Source organism: Sander vitreus, chromosome 11, assembly GCF_031162955.1.
Source record: "Sander vitreus isolate 19-12246 chromosome 11, sanVit1, whole genome shotgun sequence".
Taxonomy (NCBI): Eukaryota; Metazoa; Chordata; class Actinopteri; order Perciformes; family Percidae; genus Sander; species Sander vitreus.
This window is the reverse complement of record NC_135865.1, coordinates 24,662,713-24,683,224: the sequence shown is the minus strand read 5'-3', so window position 1 is coordinate 24,683,224 and position 20,512 is coordinate 24,662,713. Positions and strand designations below refer to the sequence as shown.

At 41.3% G+C, this 20,512-nt stretch overlaps 2 protein-coding genes across 3 annotated transcripts in view; one reads left to right on the top strand and one right to left on the bottom strand.

The window, feature by feature from the left end:
• Positions 1–1,001: 1,001 nt before the first annotated feature.
• LOC144525804 (gap junction alpha-3 protein-like) lies at positions 1,002–2,459 on the top strand. The gene has a single exon (XM_078262869.1). It carries the CDS (start codon positions 1,002–1,004, stop codon positions 2,457–2,459), a length of 1,458 nt encoding a protein of 485 aa, XP_078118995.1.
• Positions 2,460–16,870: 14,411 nt separating this feature from the next.
• The window catches only part of zmym2 (zinc finger, MYM-type 2), a 36,937-nt gene continuing 33,295 nt past the window's right edge, over positions 16,871–20,512 (bottom strand). For both annotated transcript variants that reach the window (XM_078262487.1, XM_078262488.1), the window contains exon 25: positions 16,871–19,875. In XM_078262487.1, the coding sequence (XP_078118613.1) occupies positions 19,665–19,875 (211 nt within the window). In that variant the 3' untranslated portion in view covers positions 16,871–19,664. The remainder of the gene's footprint in view (positions 19,876–20,512) is intronic.

Sequence of the window (20,512 nt, the reverse complement as noted above, 5' to 3'; positions counted from 1 at the left end):
TTAAGTCATTTATCAAGCTCTTATCTTCTCTGTTTATATAATTTCTTTTATATATATATTTAGGATTGTTTGAACAAATCAAGCTATTTCAAGACATCAACTCAGATGTTTATGACATTTTAAAGACTATATCATTTGAGTAACCCCACCCCAAAAAATTGAAAGATTAATTGATAATGAATATAAAGTTTTAAAGTATTTTTTTTTTTTAAACTTAACACCAGCTTATCTTTTAAATCAGAATTGTTCACACTGTTATTATATTATTATCTTTCCTTATTACAGTTAAACGTTTCCATCTGATCCCTGTGGCTTTAGTGTTACAGTTGACAGTGCGAGAGAGGAAGGGAGGGTGACGAGTGCGTGTGCGTGTGTATGTGTGTGTGTGTGTGTGTGTGTGTGTGTGTGTGCGTGTGCGCATGTGTGTGCCACACCAGAGCCCCATCTCTGCTAAATGCTGTTTTCGAACATTATAATGTTGATCTCAGCACATGCCTGCTGGGCAGTGGAGCGAGCAGGTGAGAGAGAGAGAGAGAGAGAGAGAGAGAGAGCGAGAGAGAGAGAGAGAGAGAAAGGGAGAGTGAACCAGGGTTCAGTCAAACAGGTGGCCTATACAGTATACGAGCTTCTAAAAAGCATCTGTGTTGAAGCGAATGCTGTGTTTCGATTTGTTATCAACATCCGACGCCTACGTGGCAGTTTTCGTTAAGACCTTGTTCTGCTAAGCGTTTTATGAAAAAAGAGAAATATGTCGAAGTCTAGTCGACACCTCTACTCTCCTCCATGTCCTTGACCCTGTCTCCTTGTGTGTTCTTATGTGTTTAACCTCTGGGTAAGGCATGTCATTACATGATAAATGTTCAAACCAACTTTGAGTACAATTTCATACACATTTCTTTAACTTTCTCTTTCTGTCTGTTTCTTCTTTTTTTGTTTTACCATTCCTCCTTTTTTTGTCTACTCCAGCCTGTACTTTCTCCATAGGCTAGAAATCTTGAAGCATGGGCGACTGGAGCTTTCTGGGGCGGCTGTTGGAGAACGCTCAGGAGCACTCAACGGTCATCGGCAAAGTCTGGCTGACCGTCCTCTTCATCTTCAGGATCCTGGTGCTGGGGGCTGCGGCTGAAGAAGTCTGGGGAGACGAACAGTCTGACTTCACCTGTAACACGCAACAGCCCGGTTGCGAGAACGTCTGCTACGACGAGGCCTTCCCCATCTCGCACATCCGCTTCTGGGTGCTGCAGATCATCTTTGTGTCCACGCCGACTCTCATCTACCTGGGCCATGTGCTACACATCGTCCGCATGGAGGAGAAGCGGAAAGAGAAGGAGGAGGAGATGCGCAAAGCAAACAGGTTCCAAGAGGAGAAAGAACTCCTTTATAAAAATGGTGGAGAAGTTGGAGGAGGAGGAGGAGGTGGCAAGAAGGAGAAGCCGCCAATCAGGGACGAGCATGGCAAAATCCGTATCAGAGGCGCATTGCTGCGGACCTATGTGTTCAACATTATTTTCAAGACTCTGTTTGAAGTGGGATTCATTTTGGGCCAGTATTTACTCTATGGCTTCCAGCTGAGGCCCCTGTACAAGTGTGCACGTTGGCCCTGCCCCAACACCGTTGACTGCTTCATATCGAGGCCCACTGAAAAGACTATTTTTATTATATTTATGCTTGTGGTGGCTTGCGTGTCTCTTTTGCTGAATTTGTTAGAGATCTATCACCTTGGATGGAAGAAAGTTAAACAGGGCATGACAAATGAGTTTGCCCCTGACCACGAGTCGCTGCGGCGTGTCAACATTGCAGAGCCTGAGTGTTTGGCCTCGGCCTCCAGAACTGCCCCATCCAGCCTCAGCTACCCTACCAACTACACAGATGTGAAGGCGGGCAGCGGGGCGTTCCTGCCGCCCATGGGGCCAGCAGCCGTGCCCTCAGCAGCGGAGTTCAAAATGGACAAACTCCAGCAGGAGGAATCCCTCCGTCAGCCCTCCCCCTCTTCCCACTACTACATAAGCAACAACAACAACCACAGGCTGGCCACGCAGCAGAACTGGGCCAACTTGGCCACCGAGCAGCAGACTCGAGAGATGAAGGCCACCTCCCCCTCCCCCTCCTCCTCTTCCTCCACCAGCACCGACAAGAAGCAGCAACAGCAGCAGCAGCAGCAGCAGCAACCCGTCGATGCTGCACTGCTCCCTCCAACCAGCAACACCACCAGTAACACCAACATCACCAATTCAACTGCCACTGCCGCCTCCAGCAGCAGCAGCAGCAGCAGCCATGGCACTGCATCCAACGCAGGCAGCTGGAGTGGAGGGAGGAGCGAGCAGGAAGAAGGCCACGTCACCACCACCACTGTGGAGATGCACGAGCCTCCAGTAACGGTCAGCACAGACCCTCGGCGGCTCAGTCGGGCCAGCAAGAGCAGCAGCATCAGGGCCAGGCCGAGCGACCTGGCTATCTAAATCTCTTCAGCCCTTTCATGTCCCTAAACCCTCCATGACCAACACCCTGCTTCCCCAGACCCCACCCCCAAAACACAGTGATTCTCAGACAAAACGATCGCACACATGCATAGAGCAAAAAAAAACTAACACAAAAAAACACAAAAAAAATCAAAAAACAAAAGAAGGCAAGATGACAAGAGACAGGAAAGCAGAATAACAGAAAAGGTTTAGGCAAATGTGAAATGACTTGATCATCAGCAGTTGTTGATTTAGTGCAATCGGTGAGTTGCAGAGTATTTGAGGCAGGTTTTTTTTTTTGTATGGTCCTAATTTCTGCACAAAAAATTTCACCATGCAGTGCTATGAAGTCAGAAGGCTCCGCGCACAGTGATGGATGGAGAGAACGACATTGTAATGTCATAATTTTGCATCAAAATGGACACTTCTCACCAACGTGTTTGGTTTGGGGGGGAAGATCTCATCATGTTCCTCTATTTTCTTCTTTTTGTTGAGGCTAAAGGACTAACCATTACAAATGAAAATTATCATTTGTTAAAACAATGACTGAATATTTTTTTTTATCTGGAGGAAGCACAGGTAGTTGGCATTGTTGTACAGATCAGTTATTTGATGTGTAGCCAGATGATTCGCTCATATATCTTGTTCATCATTTCTATCTGGTTTCACAGTCAAATCGGCAGCGCAAACGTGCACTGCGTGTTGCACTACATGTCAACAGCTTGTTCCAGCGTTTGTCCTTTGACCTGGGAGTCCTTTGGTTGCAGCACTTCCTGAATGTTACAAAACAAACACCTTTTATGTTAAACATAATTCATCAGGAAGAAATTTTATCAACAAACATTACATGTATTGTCTTCCTTGTAGTTGTGCATGCCAGCATGTGCAGCCCTACAACTCACCGATTCACTGATCAATTTTCATGCCAAAGCTGGCTAGCTTGGTTTTACCCATGATCCATTGCCGCGCTTCTTGCACAGAGACAATACATATTTTAATTAAGATGGAATGGATAGGAATGGACTGATGTGATACTCCCAGAGTCCTAAAAACAAACAGACAGGATATGGGTCAAAACTGCTGGTAGAAGTCATCACTGTGATGCCCAGAATGCACCTGGATCCCTACGAGCACATTGTCAATAACAGAGATCTAAACGTTCCGACCAGTGCTGTTAGTTACAAAAGAGGAAAGTAGGAGCAGGGTCCCTTGCGCCTGCGTCTGTCAGCGTCGCCTTCAGTCAACAAAAATGCTTTCCACTAAATGCCAAAGATATTGCCTTCAAATAATCTTAAAGCAAATACATGGAAGCCACCATTTGATCTAAAGAAAAAACATATTTCCTGTGTTCATTCAGACAATCTCCCAAAGCTCCTTTGGTGAGACTTTAAACTGCTATTTCCTTTAGTTAGATTGTTGGCAGATATTTTTGCCCTCAAACGTACAATCAAACATCATCACATCTCAAGATTAAGAGCAACTTTGGGAGTTGCCATCACTCATTTCACATGCTTCGTCATTGGTTTTATTCTTAAAAGTGCTATTTTTTTTCAAATTGAATTTTACTCATAAATTGCATACTTGTAATAGTCAGTTTGTGATTGCGAAACAGCTACGATTTAATAAAAATAGACAACATGACTTGGCGTTGCGAGTATCAAAACGCCACAGTGCAGTCTACCTTGACGGCTTCTATTTTGTTGTGTTCATCTTGATACTTAGAGATCTTTAGAAACCCAAACTTTTAACTGAATTTACGAGCAGCCGCAGTCCTCTGTCTCTGTTGTGTTACTGTGCTGTTTGGTTCATTCACAACCCAGGCACTCACTTTCAAAACCCCTTTCTTTTTTTTTTTAGCTTTACAGCAACCAACCACTGTATTATTCTGTGAGTTCACCTCTGGGGCAAAGTTGAAAGTACAAAGTAAGACTGTGTGAAAACTCAATCATCTGCATTGGACATATTGCACTCACAGGACATAACAGCATGATTAAGTACTAATGTTTGTGCACAGTATTTTATAGGAACAATATTTTTCCAGCAGTTAATGTGCAGGTTAATACACAGGAGTAAGAGCAAAGTGGTACCAGCTGTTTATTTTTATTTTTAGGGGGGTGGGGGTTAAAAAATGAATGGTACTGTATGGTGTAAGAGTATCTGTACCCATATAGGTATAATGTCTCATACTCTATTTTACTTAAGTTGCTTAAATGACATTTGGTGCAAACAGAAACACAAAGAGGAGAATAAACACCCACACAACACATAGGTAAAAACCTTTCCCAATCCATGTTTCTTGTTCAAAATGACAAAAAAAAAAAAAAATCTGCATTTGTTTTTGATCCCTAAAGTTTACATTTTGGTAGTTGATAAAGATTTGCACATTTAGGAAAGAAAAATTGCTGTTCTACAATGCTAATATTGGTAGTGGTAGTAGAGAGAGAGAGAGTGTAAGAGAGAGAGAGAGATAGAGAGAGAGAGAGAGTGAGCCTGATGAGAAAACTGCCAATCTCTATGATCCTCAAAGGAAGAAATGTCTTAAAACTAAAACGCAGTGGCTCTTCCCAGGAAATAGTTTTTCTCAAGCTCAGATAATGTTGAGTTTGAAGATTTAAAAAAAAAAAAAACAGCAAGAGAGAGAAAAATGGGGTATTTTTCTGTGTGTTCACTCAGTATGTTCTCACAGACTGGTCGGGACTCTGGTTAGACGTCATATCAGAAGACTCACCTGTTGAGAGAAGTTTAGCTGGGTAGCTGGCCCTTCCCTAACCCCGCATAAGATGCCCTGACAGGATGTTGTGTTCAAAGCCCATCGTCTGCGTGACTCCTCCAAAACTCTCTCCTCTTACGTTTCATGCAGAGCATGATATCTCTGGCTCGTCAGGGAGTATAGGAACCATCTCACAATGCTCAGAACAGCAACCTGTTTTCAATGCTGTCTTAAACAAGAGAAGTGCCTTGTGTATGAATGATTCTTTTGTAAGAACAAGTTGATGTAAATGTTCATTTACCTCAAATGTTTACAAAACTGTTACTAAATAAATTTTTTGTACCATATTTGTTGTTCTTGCTTTCACTTTTGCTTTATGAAATTCATCGATCCCACATACATCAACACAGAGCTGTAGACTGAAGACTTGAGTCCAGACTCCTAAAGTCTTTGTCGTTGACTTGCCCTAAGCAAAAACATTCAAGTTTCCAAGGTCCCATGGCATGAAAATTTCACTTTATGAGTTTTTTTAACATTAATATGAGTTCCCCCAGCCTGCCTATGATCCCCCAGTGGCTAGAAATGGCGATAGGTGTAAACCAAGCTCTGGGTATCCTGCTCCACCTTTGAGAAAATGAAAGCTCAGATGGGCCTATCTGGAATCTCCTCCTTATGTCGTCATAAGGGGAAAGGTTACCTCCCCTTTCTCTGCTTTGCCCACCCAGAGAATTTGGCCCGCCCATGAGAAAGAGAGAGACATCATGGCTTGCAAACAAGCGAAGCATGGCAGTTGGTCAAGGCCACACCCCCACCCTCCACTTTGCCCCCCCTCTCTCCTCCTCAATAGCATTTAAAGCTACAGACACAGAAATGGCACATCCTAAGGAAAGCTCATTGTGGGACTGGCTCTAGTGGCTGTAATTCTGCACCAAGGCTGAATTTCGGGAAAGAGACTTCAGATACAGTATTAGGGGACCACTAAGGTCTATAAAAAAGAGACTTCAGATACAGTATTAGGGGACCACTAAGGTCTATATAAAAGAGACTTCAGATACAGTATTAGGGGACCACTAAGGTCTATATAAAAGAGACTTCAGATACAGTATTAGGGGACCACTAAGGCCTATATAAAAGAGACTTCAGATACAGTATTATGGGACCACTAAGGTCTATATAAAAGAGACTTCAGATACAGTATTAGGGGACCACTAAGGTCTATATAAAAGAGACTTCAGATACAGTATTAGGGGACCACTAAGGCCTATATAAAAGAGACTTCAGATACAGTATTAGGGGACCACTAAGGTCTATATAAAAGAGACTTCAGATACAGTATTAGGGGGACCACTAAGGTCTATATAAAAGAGACTTCAGATACAGTATTAGGGGACCACTAAGGTCTATATAAAAGAGACTTCAGATACAGTATTAGGGGACCACTAAGGCCTATATAAAAGAGACTTCAGATACAGTATTATGGGACCACTAAGGTCTATATAAAAGAGACTTCAGATACAGTATTAGGGGACCACTAAGGCCTATATAAAAGAGACTTCAGATACAGTATTAGGGGACCACTAAGGTCTATATAAAAGAGACTTCAGATACAGTATTAGGGGACCACTAAGGCCTATATAAAAGAGACTTCAGATACAGTATTAGGGGACCACTAAGGCCTTTATAAAAGCATCCAAAAAGCAGCATGTCATAGGACCTTTAAGGTTTAATAACATGGTAAAATTTGCGTTAAAAAAATGCATTTTAGGCCTCAGCTAAAATGGAAAATGTTCCAACACCATTTCATTTCAATGATCCCCAATATTTGTCTCTGAGATGCAGTGGAGTAGAAGAATAAAGTAGCAGAAAACTATTACTCAAGTACCTCAAAATGTTACTTAAGTACAGTACTTAAGTAAATGTAGGCCTACATAGTTAGTTTCCGCCACTGTTGAGTTGCAATTTGCATATGAGGACATTGTGAATTTACTTTACTTTTTAATAACATTTAATTTGACATTTAGCATTTTATGTATGAGCCTACACAAGATAATGAGTTACAACTTTGTTTCTCAGTTCCTGTGTATGTGAAGATAAAGAATATTTGATTAATAACTTGTAGTTCTAAGCTCAGTTTTGTTTTCATATATAATTCCCAGACACATAATCTCGTCATAATCTAATTTTGGCCGCATGTAGTTCTTAATCATTTGAACTGCTGGCTTCCTGTTTGCTGCCCACATCAGCATCAGGAAAGCTTCTGAGTGTCTTGGCATTACTCTCTCTGTAGACTCTTTGACCTCTGACCTCCCCACTGCTCACTCCCTTGCTCTGCATTCCAACAGCCAATATCAGAATGTGACGCTGAGCCAGACACACACACACACACACACACACACACACACACACACACACACACACACTTTATAACCACATCCAGAAATAATTTAAATAAGACAAGTGTCAGTCTTGCATCAGAGATTCAAACATCCATGACCAAGTCTTAGTCTGCACCCTCTAATATATATATATATATATATATATATATATATATATATACATATTGATTAAGGCAGGTTTAAATTAGGCTCTTGGAGTCTTTTTTGCTGTCTAAATGATGAGGAAGTCAGTAATTGTCCGTCAATGTTGATCAAAGATCATTCCAGGATGTGATATCCTTTCTCAAATCTAAACAGTTATGTTTTCATCCTTTAAACAGTTCATTAGTCTCAAATTAAATGTATTTTTTTTGTCTTTATCATTGACTGTAATGAAATAAAAGCTACCCAGATGAACAGTAACTAAATGTCTTTATAATAAGTTAGATAATGAGATAAAACAGCGTAAGGCTTGAGAAGGATTACTTGGCACTGAATATTTGGCATTGAGTCTAACAGCAGAGTACAGTACATGAGTGCTGGGCTCTTGGGTCCAGTGGCTGCAGAGTGATGGAGAGAGTTGATCTGTTGGCACCACTGAAGGAGGCCTCAGCCTCACTCAGTCAGTAGCCTTGTTTCCACTGCAGGTCAAACAGAGCACAATGCTTTTCAGTGACATTTTTATATTCATTTTCTTCATTATTGGGAGTTTTTGTTTATTGAAAATTTTCTAAGTAAAATGTATTTTTTGTCCTGCACCTGATGGCTGGTCCTGGTCATTTGAACTTGGTGTTTTTGGGAGGGCGACACACTGGTCTGGTTAGAAAGCTTACTGATGGTGAGGTCAAAACGTTCGGAGGTCACAAAGTGGTGCAGACCTGTCACTGCCAGTAGTGACGTTCTTCTTCGCGGTTATTTACTAAACACCAATCAATGGAAATGAATCTGATCAAAATACTATACTTCCACATTTCAATCCCCCCCCCAGATCACGGCATTAGACTCATTTAAAATATTAACTGTAATTGTTACACTGCGTTCACATCTTACACCTGTTCTTCGGGTTTAACAGCATTGCATTCACTTTTTAAACTGGACTACAAAATCTGCAGCTTTTCCTGGAAAGATTATTTTCATTTAAACTTTAATTTGAAAACAGAAAGTCTTCAGAAATTCTGAGTTTGGAGTTGGGTTTTTACAGCTTAAATTTAGAATGCCATTTTTTATTGAAATTATTTTATCCCTGAAGACGTGTCTACATTTACCTTGTGTGAATCTCCATACATTCATCACAAGTTCATCATAAAAGCTTACTAATTGAAAAAAATACAACAATAAAACAATATACCATGTCGACCCATTAAGCAAGTAAAGACATTAAGTCACAAGGTCATGATAGTGGTTTCGGTGGTGTTTTTATTCATTCATTTTGAATCCTGTGGCCCCTGTAAAGCCCCACTTGGCCCTGTGGTGGAAAAGCAACTACTACAGAAAGAGAAGGTCTGCTCACTGAGTCACCAGTCTTCAGCTCAGAGCAGACAGGAGGCTATATTTAGCCTTTAATCACCTCACAAATTCACACTCAGCCCACAGCACAAATACCTCAGGCCCTCTTTATGTATTTCAGGAGTGTGATGAATTTGTTTCTAGGAGGCCTGACCACCGGCTCATGGAAAGATGTTGGTTTGTTTGACAGATGGCATTTTTTAAAGATCAGATCATGCAACCTCAAAGTTCCTTACAAAAATGATTACAAATAGTCAGAATGATAAACAATAACTGTACATTCCTTTTTTTCAAAATCACCTGTACGAACACAGTGGATGAGTCGAGGTTATTGTGATTAAAGAAAGACTTTGTTTGGTTGTTTTTAGAGAGAGAAGTTGGGTTTTTCCTTTCATCGGAGTCCAGTGCCATCGCAAGGATTTCATAAACACTGAGGTCATGCAGCAACTCTAACCTCCTTAGCATGTTTTTAGCCACCAAAAAAAATTAAGATTTCGGCCAGTTCAACCAAATTAAAATAATTTTCCCTGCATGATAATGTTAACACTGTTTCAAAACCTGACAGCTAGCTAGACTATTTGTCCAATCTGCATGACTAAAACAACTTTTGAACGTACACGTTCCACCAAAATAACTTCTTCCCCGAGGCCATTTTGCAGCGCACCGTGGCTCTGCCCGGCACTTAGCGCCGCCCAAGACGATTGTGATTGGTTTGAAGACATGCCGATAAACCAGAGCACGTTTTACTCCCATCCCGGAACGCTGTGTGGAGTAGCCAGACCCTCCTTCGCTGCGCTGTGGAGGAAGGTCTGGCAAAGCGAGACCACTGGGAGTCTAACTTCAAGATTCAATACATCACATACAATAACTACACCGAGCGAAACAAGTGGTAAAAACATAAAATGACAATAGTCAATATTGACACAAAATAATAAACAAGTGTTGCCATGGCCATGCTCTCAGCACTTTACAGTGTCATGGAGAGTAATAACAGCATATTGGTGATTTAGGAGATAACAGCCTCTGGTTAAGTGCTGTTGCAGAACCTGGCTGACCTAGTTTTAATACTTTTCAGGCTTTAAAAGAGGGGAGGAAATAAAAAAGGATGGACAGCGGGGAGAGAGGAGTCTTTAAGAAGCTTATGTCGCTTTTACCTGTAGATGAACGGTATAAATTACCACAGGGGATCGTAGCTGGCCTATGATGTTTGATCTTTTTTAACCACTTTAAATGATGAAAACAGACACATTTTAACATGCTAAAAAAAGCTTTTAAAAACCTGTCATGTGTAATTTGTGTGTCATTAAAGAATGTAACTCTTCCTCAAGTCATTTAAAAACCCCAGATTCAATACAAGAGTACATTGTCCACAAAGGTAACTACTGTACAGCCCTGCATGAGCTCTCTTGGATTCAGCATTTGTTGGCTTTTTAGAATAAATGCATCAACTTCAGGATTTTGTTGAAAGTGACTTGTGACCTTCAAAAATCTCAGCAGCTAATCAAATAAATCATTACATGTTTTATTATTTGGTATCACAGGACAGGAGAACCCCTATGACTTGACAAAAAGCCTAAAAAGTCCAAATAAGTAAAAGAAATTAGTTAATTAGTTAATCTAGTCAATTAACACATTTACATTTTGAATGAATTAATCAATTGAATAAAAAAAATAAAAAAAGGGCTTTCCTACATACACCATGTGGTTGTTAATAGTATAAAGGATGTAATGTTGCAGCATTTGTAGTGTGCGGTCATGTGAGGGGCGGCTTGTTTTGACTGTCTGTTCATAGAAAGCGGAGAGGGGGCAGCACGGGGAGAAAGAGCGTTTGAGAGAATTACTGTATGTGAGGCGAGGTCAGCTCTGCGGGGACACCTGCAGGTGAGGCGAGGGTATGGACACAGTGCCCACAATACACATGGCTGGCTTCGCCTGAATGCACCAGGGTACATTCATAAAAGGTGCTCAACTAAAGGTCTCAAACTGAAAATAAATTAAATTAAATGATATCTCCACCTGTCTTTCCAGAGGTCAACTAAAGCACAAATAAATATTTACAAAGCTGTGAAAAGCGGCAGCATCTCCTCACTTTACTCTAAACCACACCGACCTTACATGACCCGAGCTCACTCACCACAGAGCTGCAAACAGACTGCCCTCGGTTTTTGATATTTCTCCTTGCTTTCATGTGAACACAAGTTGATATTGCAGTCAAACTAACTCAATTTGGCAGTTTGGGTGTTTTATTTTGGGACATGGTAACAGATTGTTTGACTATAGGAACCCCATCACATTTAGGTTTCAACAACGTACATTTTTCACGATAGCTTGAACAAAGTTCTTGCACACCATTTGCAGCAACGTTATATATTACATTTATTTCCTGTTATCATAGGACAGTAGTTTGTACATCCTGTGAATCCTAGTGAATATATTTACTATGTTTTTTTTCCAGCTGGGAGAGCTCATTAACATTCATTTGGAAGGATGCTTTTCTGACGTCACAGGCAATGTTAATATACTGTATATGGTGCAAGTGCTGTCTTACGTGATTAAGGTCAACCAACAGATGCTATAAAGCAGCTAAATAAAGTGAGTATACTGGAAAATAAGTGACCAACAGTGTGCAGGATTTCTGTCTCCTTCTAACGCCACCCTTTATTTTGTTTCAGCTTGACCACCATGCATCACACTTTCTTTTCTCATCCTAACGAGGAGCATCTTTCAGTTTTGAATCAATAAAATGACAATAAAATCACTGGATGTCGTCACTTGAAATACTTTGCAACACCCCTCTGTGCTTTAGAGGCCAAAGGTCACAGCTACGGTTCACGTCAACAACAAACCGGTAAGTCTTCAACTTGTGGAGCAACTTCATTACTTCTGAGGAGAATAGCTGCTGTCGAAGATTTCGGAAAGGGGAATGTGATCTAGGCTTCAAAGTGTGTGTGTGTGTGTGTGTGTGTGTGTGTGTGTGTGTGTGTGTCTTGCTGATGTGTCAGCCGGTGGGCGTTTTGGAAATAGTTGAGTTTGGTGACTGCGCTGAAGGGATTGTTGCACTCACTGTGGCTCACCAAATAGGGTCAGGCCATCCTAAATTTAACTTAATCCAAGCCCCCCACTCTTCCTCACCACCAGTCAAAGCCAAGGTTAAACTGTGTGTGTGTGTGTGTGTGTGTGTGTGTGTGTGTGTGTGTGTGTGTGTGTGTGTGTAGGGGTTTTTGACAGTTGTTGTTTGACAATTTTTGGTGCATTTTGCAAAAATAAAAGCATCCAAGAGGATGAAAGGAAGGAAAATATTTGTGTTGCACTTTAACCCACATCCTGGCTGTCCCAGCTAAACCTTTTCCCGTCCTTTAGCCGGTCCTGAGCCGTTGAGGCACACAAACTGAGAATGCAGTTGTCATCCATTCCTGCCCTCTTGTCCTCTGTGCAGCTGTACACTGCATCAACACACACATCGACATTCACACACACACACACGCACGCACGCACACACACACACACACACACGCTGGCTCTTCCCTCCCAGTCGCTGTTGTTTTATCATTAAATGGCGACATTAGTTCATATCATGTGATTCGAAGAGGATTCATTGCACATTAGAGGCCTTAATCGCCACCTATAGTCTACCCCCCGGGCCTCGCCCACATCACCCTGCTGACCACAGCTCTTTCTTTATGCCCCCTGAAAGAGCTGGGGATTGAGCCCAAACAAAAAAAAAACCCACGAGGGTGAAAAAATGTTTTTACATCCACCCCGCTCCCTCGCCGGCCTGGCTGTGAGGGTACACAGGGCCGTTTTAGCTTTAGATCAATGGGACAAGTTACTGGAGTCTGGCCAACTCTGACAGATAGCACAGAAAGAAAAAAGCTTGCCTCTTCAAAAAATTGGGTTTTGTCACCATGTTTTGTACCTCTACTGTTCCACCTCGACCAAAAAACACTAGAGGGAATGTTTTTCCTTTTTTTTTTTTTTTTTCCTTAAAGCCTCCAAAAGATTTGAGTTTTCATGCAATGCTTCTTTTGTGTGTAGGGTGACAGGGTGAGGCTGCGGGTGGGGAGGAGGAGGTGGGGTGTGCAGAGGCTTATGGGAGGAGAGGGGAGGCCGCCGCACGTCAGCCGGCTGCAGATGAACCTCTTGTCAGACGTGGGTCCTGACACGGAAGCTGAACAAAGCAGCAGCTCATCCAGCGGCTAATGACGGGTGTTATAGTTTAACAACACGTCTGGTGGTGATGATGGCTGATAAACCAGGAGCTCAGGAATACTCAGCTAGTCCCACCAGGGAGGGGTTCACAGCGAGGACGTAGCGCCCCCCATTGGGAGAGAGAGGACATTGCTCTTTTTAGATCAGACAAAAGCAGCCTCATTTCTGGTCGTTCCCATATTTTGTCTTCTGTGAAATGTCTTCCTTCATTACAGGATAAAGACGGGGATATTCTGTATTTTACTTACTGTCAACAAATCCCATAAAAATTAATTTATTAATGAGTATAAGTTTTCCTCTGCACAACAGAGCTCCATGTTCCTTCATTATCATAACCACACACACAGTAGTTCATTTTGACTCCCACATGCACCGTCCTGCTGCCCCAAATACTCACAAAAGCAGCAAATGTATATTAATCCACTGCTGAAAATAGTCCACAACAAATGTACTGTTTACTCCTGTTTGAGTAAGATTTGCTTAGAACTACAGTCACCCGCTGCCTTAGGAAAATACTGCCTAGCCTTTTTTTTTTTTTAAATACAGTAAAAAAAAAACTATATATTTGTGAGTCATTTTAAAGCTGAATGTCTTCAGCAGGAAACAATGGGCTTGGAGCCACAGCCAGCATAGAGAAGCTGGAAAGCATTGAGAGAATGAGTGAGCTGCGTTATTCTCTGTATTCGGCTTGTTACGTCCCAAAAGGACTAAACTTCATAAAAAAAGCGGAATTACAGTAGACCTACTTGACAAAAAATGTCACAAAATGAATGTTTGTTTTCGTACATTTCTGTCACAGTGCAACCTCTCTACAGTGTATGTACGAAGAAAATGGGTCATATCTTTTTGATCTGGTTATTTCCATTGAATAAGTAAAGATGTGAGAAATATTCAAATGTTCACTTAGCTGTGGAGACCTTCAGGAATACTTCATAGTCAGTGGTGAAAGAAGTATTCAATTAATTTACTTAAGTAAAAGTAGCAATACCACAATATAGAAATACTCAAGTAATACTGCTTTTAGTAAAATTAAAAAGGTGTTATCAGCCAAATATACTCAAAGTATCAAAAGTAAGTATTTGTGAGTGTTGTATCATTATACTACTGGACTGTATTGATGCATTAACATGTGTACTGGACTTTAATGTTATAGCTGGTTAAAGGTGCACTATGAGTTCCTGCATGGTTTCAGCGCGATTTCATTTTTGTCTCAAATCATAGGCATCTCTCCTTGATCCGCTAGATACCTGCCCCCCCGAATACACCGTGAAAAAGCCCGGTCTCGGGAGACAACACAGGGGTCGTAAACGTCAAACAAACACTAGAGGCACAGGATAGGCACCAAAATACAACAAAACCCTCCAGCCAATCACCGACAAGATGGTTGGGGGAGGGGGTGGGGGTTAGTGACAGTTAGTCATTTAGTCATGACAGTTACGGAAACATGGGGGGAGGGGCGAGCTTGCTCTGTTTTGTTTTGAATTTACTTGGAACGTCAACAGAAATGACCGCGCAGGAACTCATAGTGCACCTTTGAGGTGAAGCTAATTTGAAATACTTTTGCATTGTAAAATCTTTAACAAAGTATCATTTTTTGTTTGTGAAATCTCGATCTGAAAAGTAACTAAAGCTGTCAGATAAATGTAGTGAAATAGATGTATAAACTACCATGAAATGGGAATACTCATGTACAGTACTTACTAAATGTATTTAGTTACATTCCACCAGTGTTCATAGTCCCCTGGGACTCTGCAGAACTTGCTTTGAGAACCACTCAGCTCCTCCCGAGTCCCGTCCTCTTTCACCTTTCCAACTCGGCTTCCTGTCTCTTGACCCTGACCCTCGCCTGTTGCACTGACCCCCGGGGTGTCGACAGGCCGCGCCTCCTCCTCCTGCCCTGCTGTCCGTTATCTCCCAGATAACACTCCCTGCCTCGGTGTCATGTCCGCCTGGCACCTTGTAAAGAAGAAAAAATAAATAAATAAGGTGGAAATGATAGTGAGGAAACTATCAGAATGCAGTAAAGAGGCCCCCATGTTGTGCCAACATAAACACACTGTAGTAACTTTCATCTGGACTTTGTTGGGAGAATGTTTCCATAATCTTATGGTTTTACATAAGAATAGATAAAGTCATTGACCCACGGCTATAATTGTTCCTTTAACACCTGCCTTATTACAAAGTTTGACATTTTATGAAAAATAATGTAAGAAATAATGTGTGAACAATTATTTAAATTGATATATTCAATATTAAAGAAATTAAGAATGACATACTGCTTTGCCTCGTGTCGCGAGTGATTATGTTACACGGACCAAAGGTATTTGGACACCCATGCACACAAAGTAGTACTTTGTAAGTTAAAGTAGTAATACCACAGTGTAGAAATATCCTGTTCCAAATAAAAGTCCTGCATTCAAAACTTTACTTAAGTAAAAGTACAAAATTATTAAGCTCAAAATATACTTTAACAAAAGTACTCATTATACAGAATGGCTTATTTTAGAATTATATATTTATTAATAGATTACAATTGTTGATTTATGTATGAATGTGGTCATAATTACTTTACATGGTGCTGGGTAGCTTGTGAATTTAGCTCCAAGCATATATGAGCCAGAGGGTCAAAGTTCAGGAGTTCTAAGGCGCAATGTTATGAAGTAGTAGTACAGTATGTCCCTGGTGTATGCATAGTGCATGCAACAGCACGTACTTGGTAAGAGCAGCTGCAGTACATACTAAAAGTAAAAAGGGCTAGTGCGATTTGGATTCTCAAAATCTCAGCACATTAAAGTCAAACTTCACAGCTCAACCCCACTAGGGACAGGTAAGAAAATACATGCTTTCTGGTGAACTGGCCCTTAAATGTCTCGGTTATTGTTTTCACTGCATGACATATCAAAAACGGCATCATAGAGGAGTCTGGTTATAAAAGGAAATCATTTATTTAACATGACCGTATCAGCAGATCAGCCCACACACATAGCATCAGCCTCACAATCACTCACTTTCAATATATACAAATAGGCACATTCACATTCGGCATTAAAGCCAGCCACAGCGTCTAGGTAGGTCCAAACCTGTGGGAGGTTGGGTCACTGCTTCAGGGTCCAACAGGAAAAATTAGCCAGGTTAACCAGTGTCCTCTGATCCGGGGTCAGTTTTGTTAACTTCCAAAGTCAAGATTTGGGGCTGGTGACACTGATCTGGTGCCAGAAATCCAGACCACTGTTCTCCCCCTAAATCCACAAAACCTTTGTTCCTGAACTGTCACGCTGCTAGACTGTTAAATGCACAGACAAGTGTACAAAATAACAGAACACCTGCTCAAGGTAAAATAAAACCCTGAAAGGTTTTGTTCTGTGACCTTGTTAACCGGTTTAATCCACTTCAGCCGGGAGAAATCGAAATTTAATCAGTGAGAAATGTAAGACATTGAGTTCATGGTGGGTCAAACTCAACATCTGGATGGTGTTCCTTATAGTTTTAGCACTGGTTTTAAAACGGTACATTTTGTTTGGGTGTGAATTTTAGCCAGCTTTAGAGAGTATTCTCCCTATTCAAAGGAAAGAGAACAGAAAAAAGAAAATTCTCAAATAACGTTCACTTGATTTTAAATGTATGACACTTTCTCCAATTTATTGAAACATTTGAAAGCAAAGTCAAATAAAACTCCAAAAAGTAAAAAAACGACTTTAACCACAAAACAAAATTAAATAAATAAACAATGTGTATAAACATAGTTCATATATAAAAAAAAATAAAAAAGTTTAATGTCCAACCAATTCGTTATTAGAGATTAAGCTTTCGCTTTGCAGTGCTAGCACTCAAACAGCCCGGAAGAAAGAGATGTTTAGTTTTTAAACTAAACAGTTAAGTTTAAAAGGAGACTAAGAATAACAGAAATGCCAGGAAAGTCCAAACACAGGGACAAAAGCAGAAAGGTTCAAAAAATAGTCCGTTGAGCTCTGAATGATCCGTGTCCTTCATGTTTAGCAGGTTCCTGCACAAATACCCTTTATAACTGGACAAGAGGCTGCAGCAGGTTTTCAATGAATGACAGTTAAGGAAATGGCACCCAAAATAATCCCATCCCAACATAAAGAGGATAGTCAAACTAATAAAAAGAAATAATCAGTCTATTTAAAAAGGCCTCCCGGGAGGCGGTTTTTTTTTCAAGCTGAAGGTTTCAGTAGGTGTTTTTCCTTTCCCCCAAACTACACAGTGACCCTGTGCGTTGACTCCATCTCAATAACCACCTTGTTTCGGAGATATTTACACTTCAAAAGCAACCCAATCTGGGCTTAGTACGCACATAATGCTACATCGCATGAATGAAGGTCCCCTAATGTCCTATAAAGAAACGCAGCATGTTGGTAGGTTGCCATTAACCCGCATCACACACAGCGAGTCAGGTCTGTCAGGCGAGGGAACACGAGGTTTAGAGTCAATCCTTTTTACTGTCCTGGGATCAGTTCTGGCTCCTGAAGTCCTCTGTGGTGCAAACGGGTTTGCCTGAGAGCAGTACTGACAAGAGGAAGAGCAGTGAGCGGGATGACGGGCAGGAATGAAAGCAGCGCAGTTATAATGGAGATGTGTGAAACCAGTAGGTTGCCCTGACAGAGGAAGAGGATGCTGGTCCTTATGCTGTGTTCAAGACATGTTGGAAAAACAGAAATTCCATCTTCAGACTCTACATGACAAATAAAAATGAACTGGAGGTTTTCTTTAGGCAGTTATTAGACTTTGACACTGTCAGCGGTACATAGCATCACTTTTAAAATACTGACAAAACAAAAATACACTCGAGTCTAATTGAGTTTAAGTTCACGACCTTAAAAGGCCCTAGACACACCCACACAGGTGATTTCAATTAATTTACCCAATTTGATCCCTTTACTATAGTTTTTAAAGCACCTTTCTCCATTGTTATTGGTACACCGGTTTTTGGTGACCTCACAATATGACCTGCATAATAATTGTCCCAAAGAGCGTGATGTAACTTTTCTGATGCAGGTAATAAGTAAATATCGACCAGACCGTGTGTAAGAGTGACACTGCAGTTTATAGTCTGTGATAATGTACTAAATATGGTGATGAAACCGACTAAAATAACTTTTGTTACGTTTGTTGGCCAATAAATGTCGGGTCAAAGGGTGGACTGGGGATCACACCAAAACAGGAAACACACCCATGCCATTTTCTGTCCTGCCTGCTTTTAGCCTCATCTTGGAACAAATTTCTCCAGCCAATATCTGGCTCAACACCGCAAACCTTTACCTGAGCAGAAGTCTAACAAACTAACAGTTGTGTGGGTGTGTGCACGACCTTTACATCTTTAGTTTTCTGAACCAAATATTTGCTTAGACATTTTCAAACCCCGTAAGTGGACAAGGTACATCGTTACATCGCTGATGGGTGAGGTCAAAGATGTGGGCCTGAATCTTTCCAGTATAGATGTATATAGGTAATATATTCCTGCTGTAGAACAGTCAGTGTTTATCATCCTTTAAAATAGAAAAACATAAAGTAGCACTTATAATTGTATGATGAGCTGCTAAATTGGAAACAGTGGTGAATATTGGCCCAAAAAGCTACCTGGCTACCTGTGTTTCTACTTTTGTACAAATCTAACAACCAAATCGCATCAAAGATAGAATTATGACCTACCAACTGCCAACTTTGTAGACATATCATCAGCCTTGCATGGCCCTCCTCCTCCTCCAAGGTAGAGGTTCTGGTTTCACCCAGACCTTTTGTCTGCCTTGTCCCTCGCTTATCAATTCTCTTTGTATAAAATGAAGTTACTCTCTTGAGCCCCCAAGCACACTGCCATCTTTTCCATCCACAGAGCGATGGTGAGGACGTGAAGCTTAGAGTAGAAGAAAATAACTCCGTGACTTCCTGTCCCTTCGCCTCCTGATGACCCTTGTTAAAAGTTTAAATATTGTGAAGCTGCATGTCTGAGCACTATAAGCAAGCTAGATCCTTAGCAGCACATCCAATTCAATAGATTATAACCGTCGATACACTGTCTACCTGAAAAACAAATGGCAGCTCCACCTCCTTTACCCCTCATCATTCTAATAATCCAACACATCAGGACTGATCTGTCCCTGTCCTCTTCTGGTTTATGACCTCTTCCTCTGTTTGTGAATCTATCAACAGAAGTAAAAACTTGGGCTGCTCTTCACGACCACAGTCATCATCCTCTACTTTCTTAAGTTCTCTGTTGTGGACTCCCTCACCTGGAGGAAACAGCAAGTCAGCGAGGAGGGTAAGATGGGGGGAGGCGCGCGCACACACACACACACACACACACACACACACACACAACTAGCTATCCTCCGCTTCCTCCTCCTCTGCTGACTGTTCAGGCTCTGCTAACAGAAGTCAAAGTGACCGCTACTCTCCCCCAACTGCTGCACCGCTGTCCTCTTCCTCCTCGTGTGGTTTGTCTGTGTAAATGTCCCTGACCAGGAGGACTCTGGTGAGGAGGCTCTCCAGGATCTGTCGCTCCAGCGGTGTGGAGCTGAACCACTGCGGGTCGTCGGGACTGCAGGTCGGACCCGGCTGAACGTAGAAGACGTCTAGACGCTCCTGCAACAACGCTGGGCTGGAAAGGGGGGAGGGGTTAAAAGTGATAAGAGGTAAAGAAGTAGTGAGATGAGAGAAGGAAAAAAAAAAAAAAAAAAGGGAGAAAGTGAGCCGAGAATATTCAATAAAAGGGGGTAAGAAGTGTGAATCTATTGTTCTGAACGTTTGACAAGAGTATTTTATGGTAAGTCCTCATCTTTCAATAGTCAACACTGTAGTTCAGGATGTGAACAGCAATGAGTTATAATCACAGGACTCAAACAATATAGAAATCCAACCGGTTTAGGGATTAGGGATGCAAAATGGAGCAACTGAAGACAAACATTCCCTAAATTAAACTTCATACAAATAAAAACTGATAAGTCATAACATCACCTTGAGAATTATTCAGTGCAACAAAAAATGTTTTATTCCAGAAAATGTTACATTACTATTGTTAATGTAAGGTTTTAATTAGTGATAAAGAGTGTACATGAGTAGATTTATTAATTCATCAACTGAAACATTTAACAAGCAAAAATGTTTTCTTAAAACATTTTAATAACTCCTGGAAATAACTTGAGCATGAGATTAATGATGTTAACCATCGCATGTATCCGTGTATCTAAAAAGGGGGAATCTTTGTTTTTCCAACTGCTGCACGATTCGATCCCCTG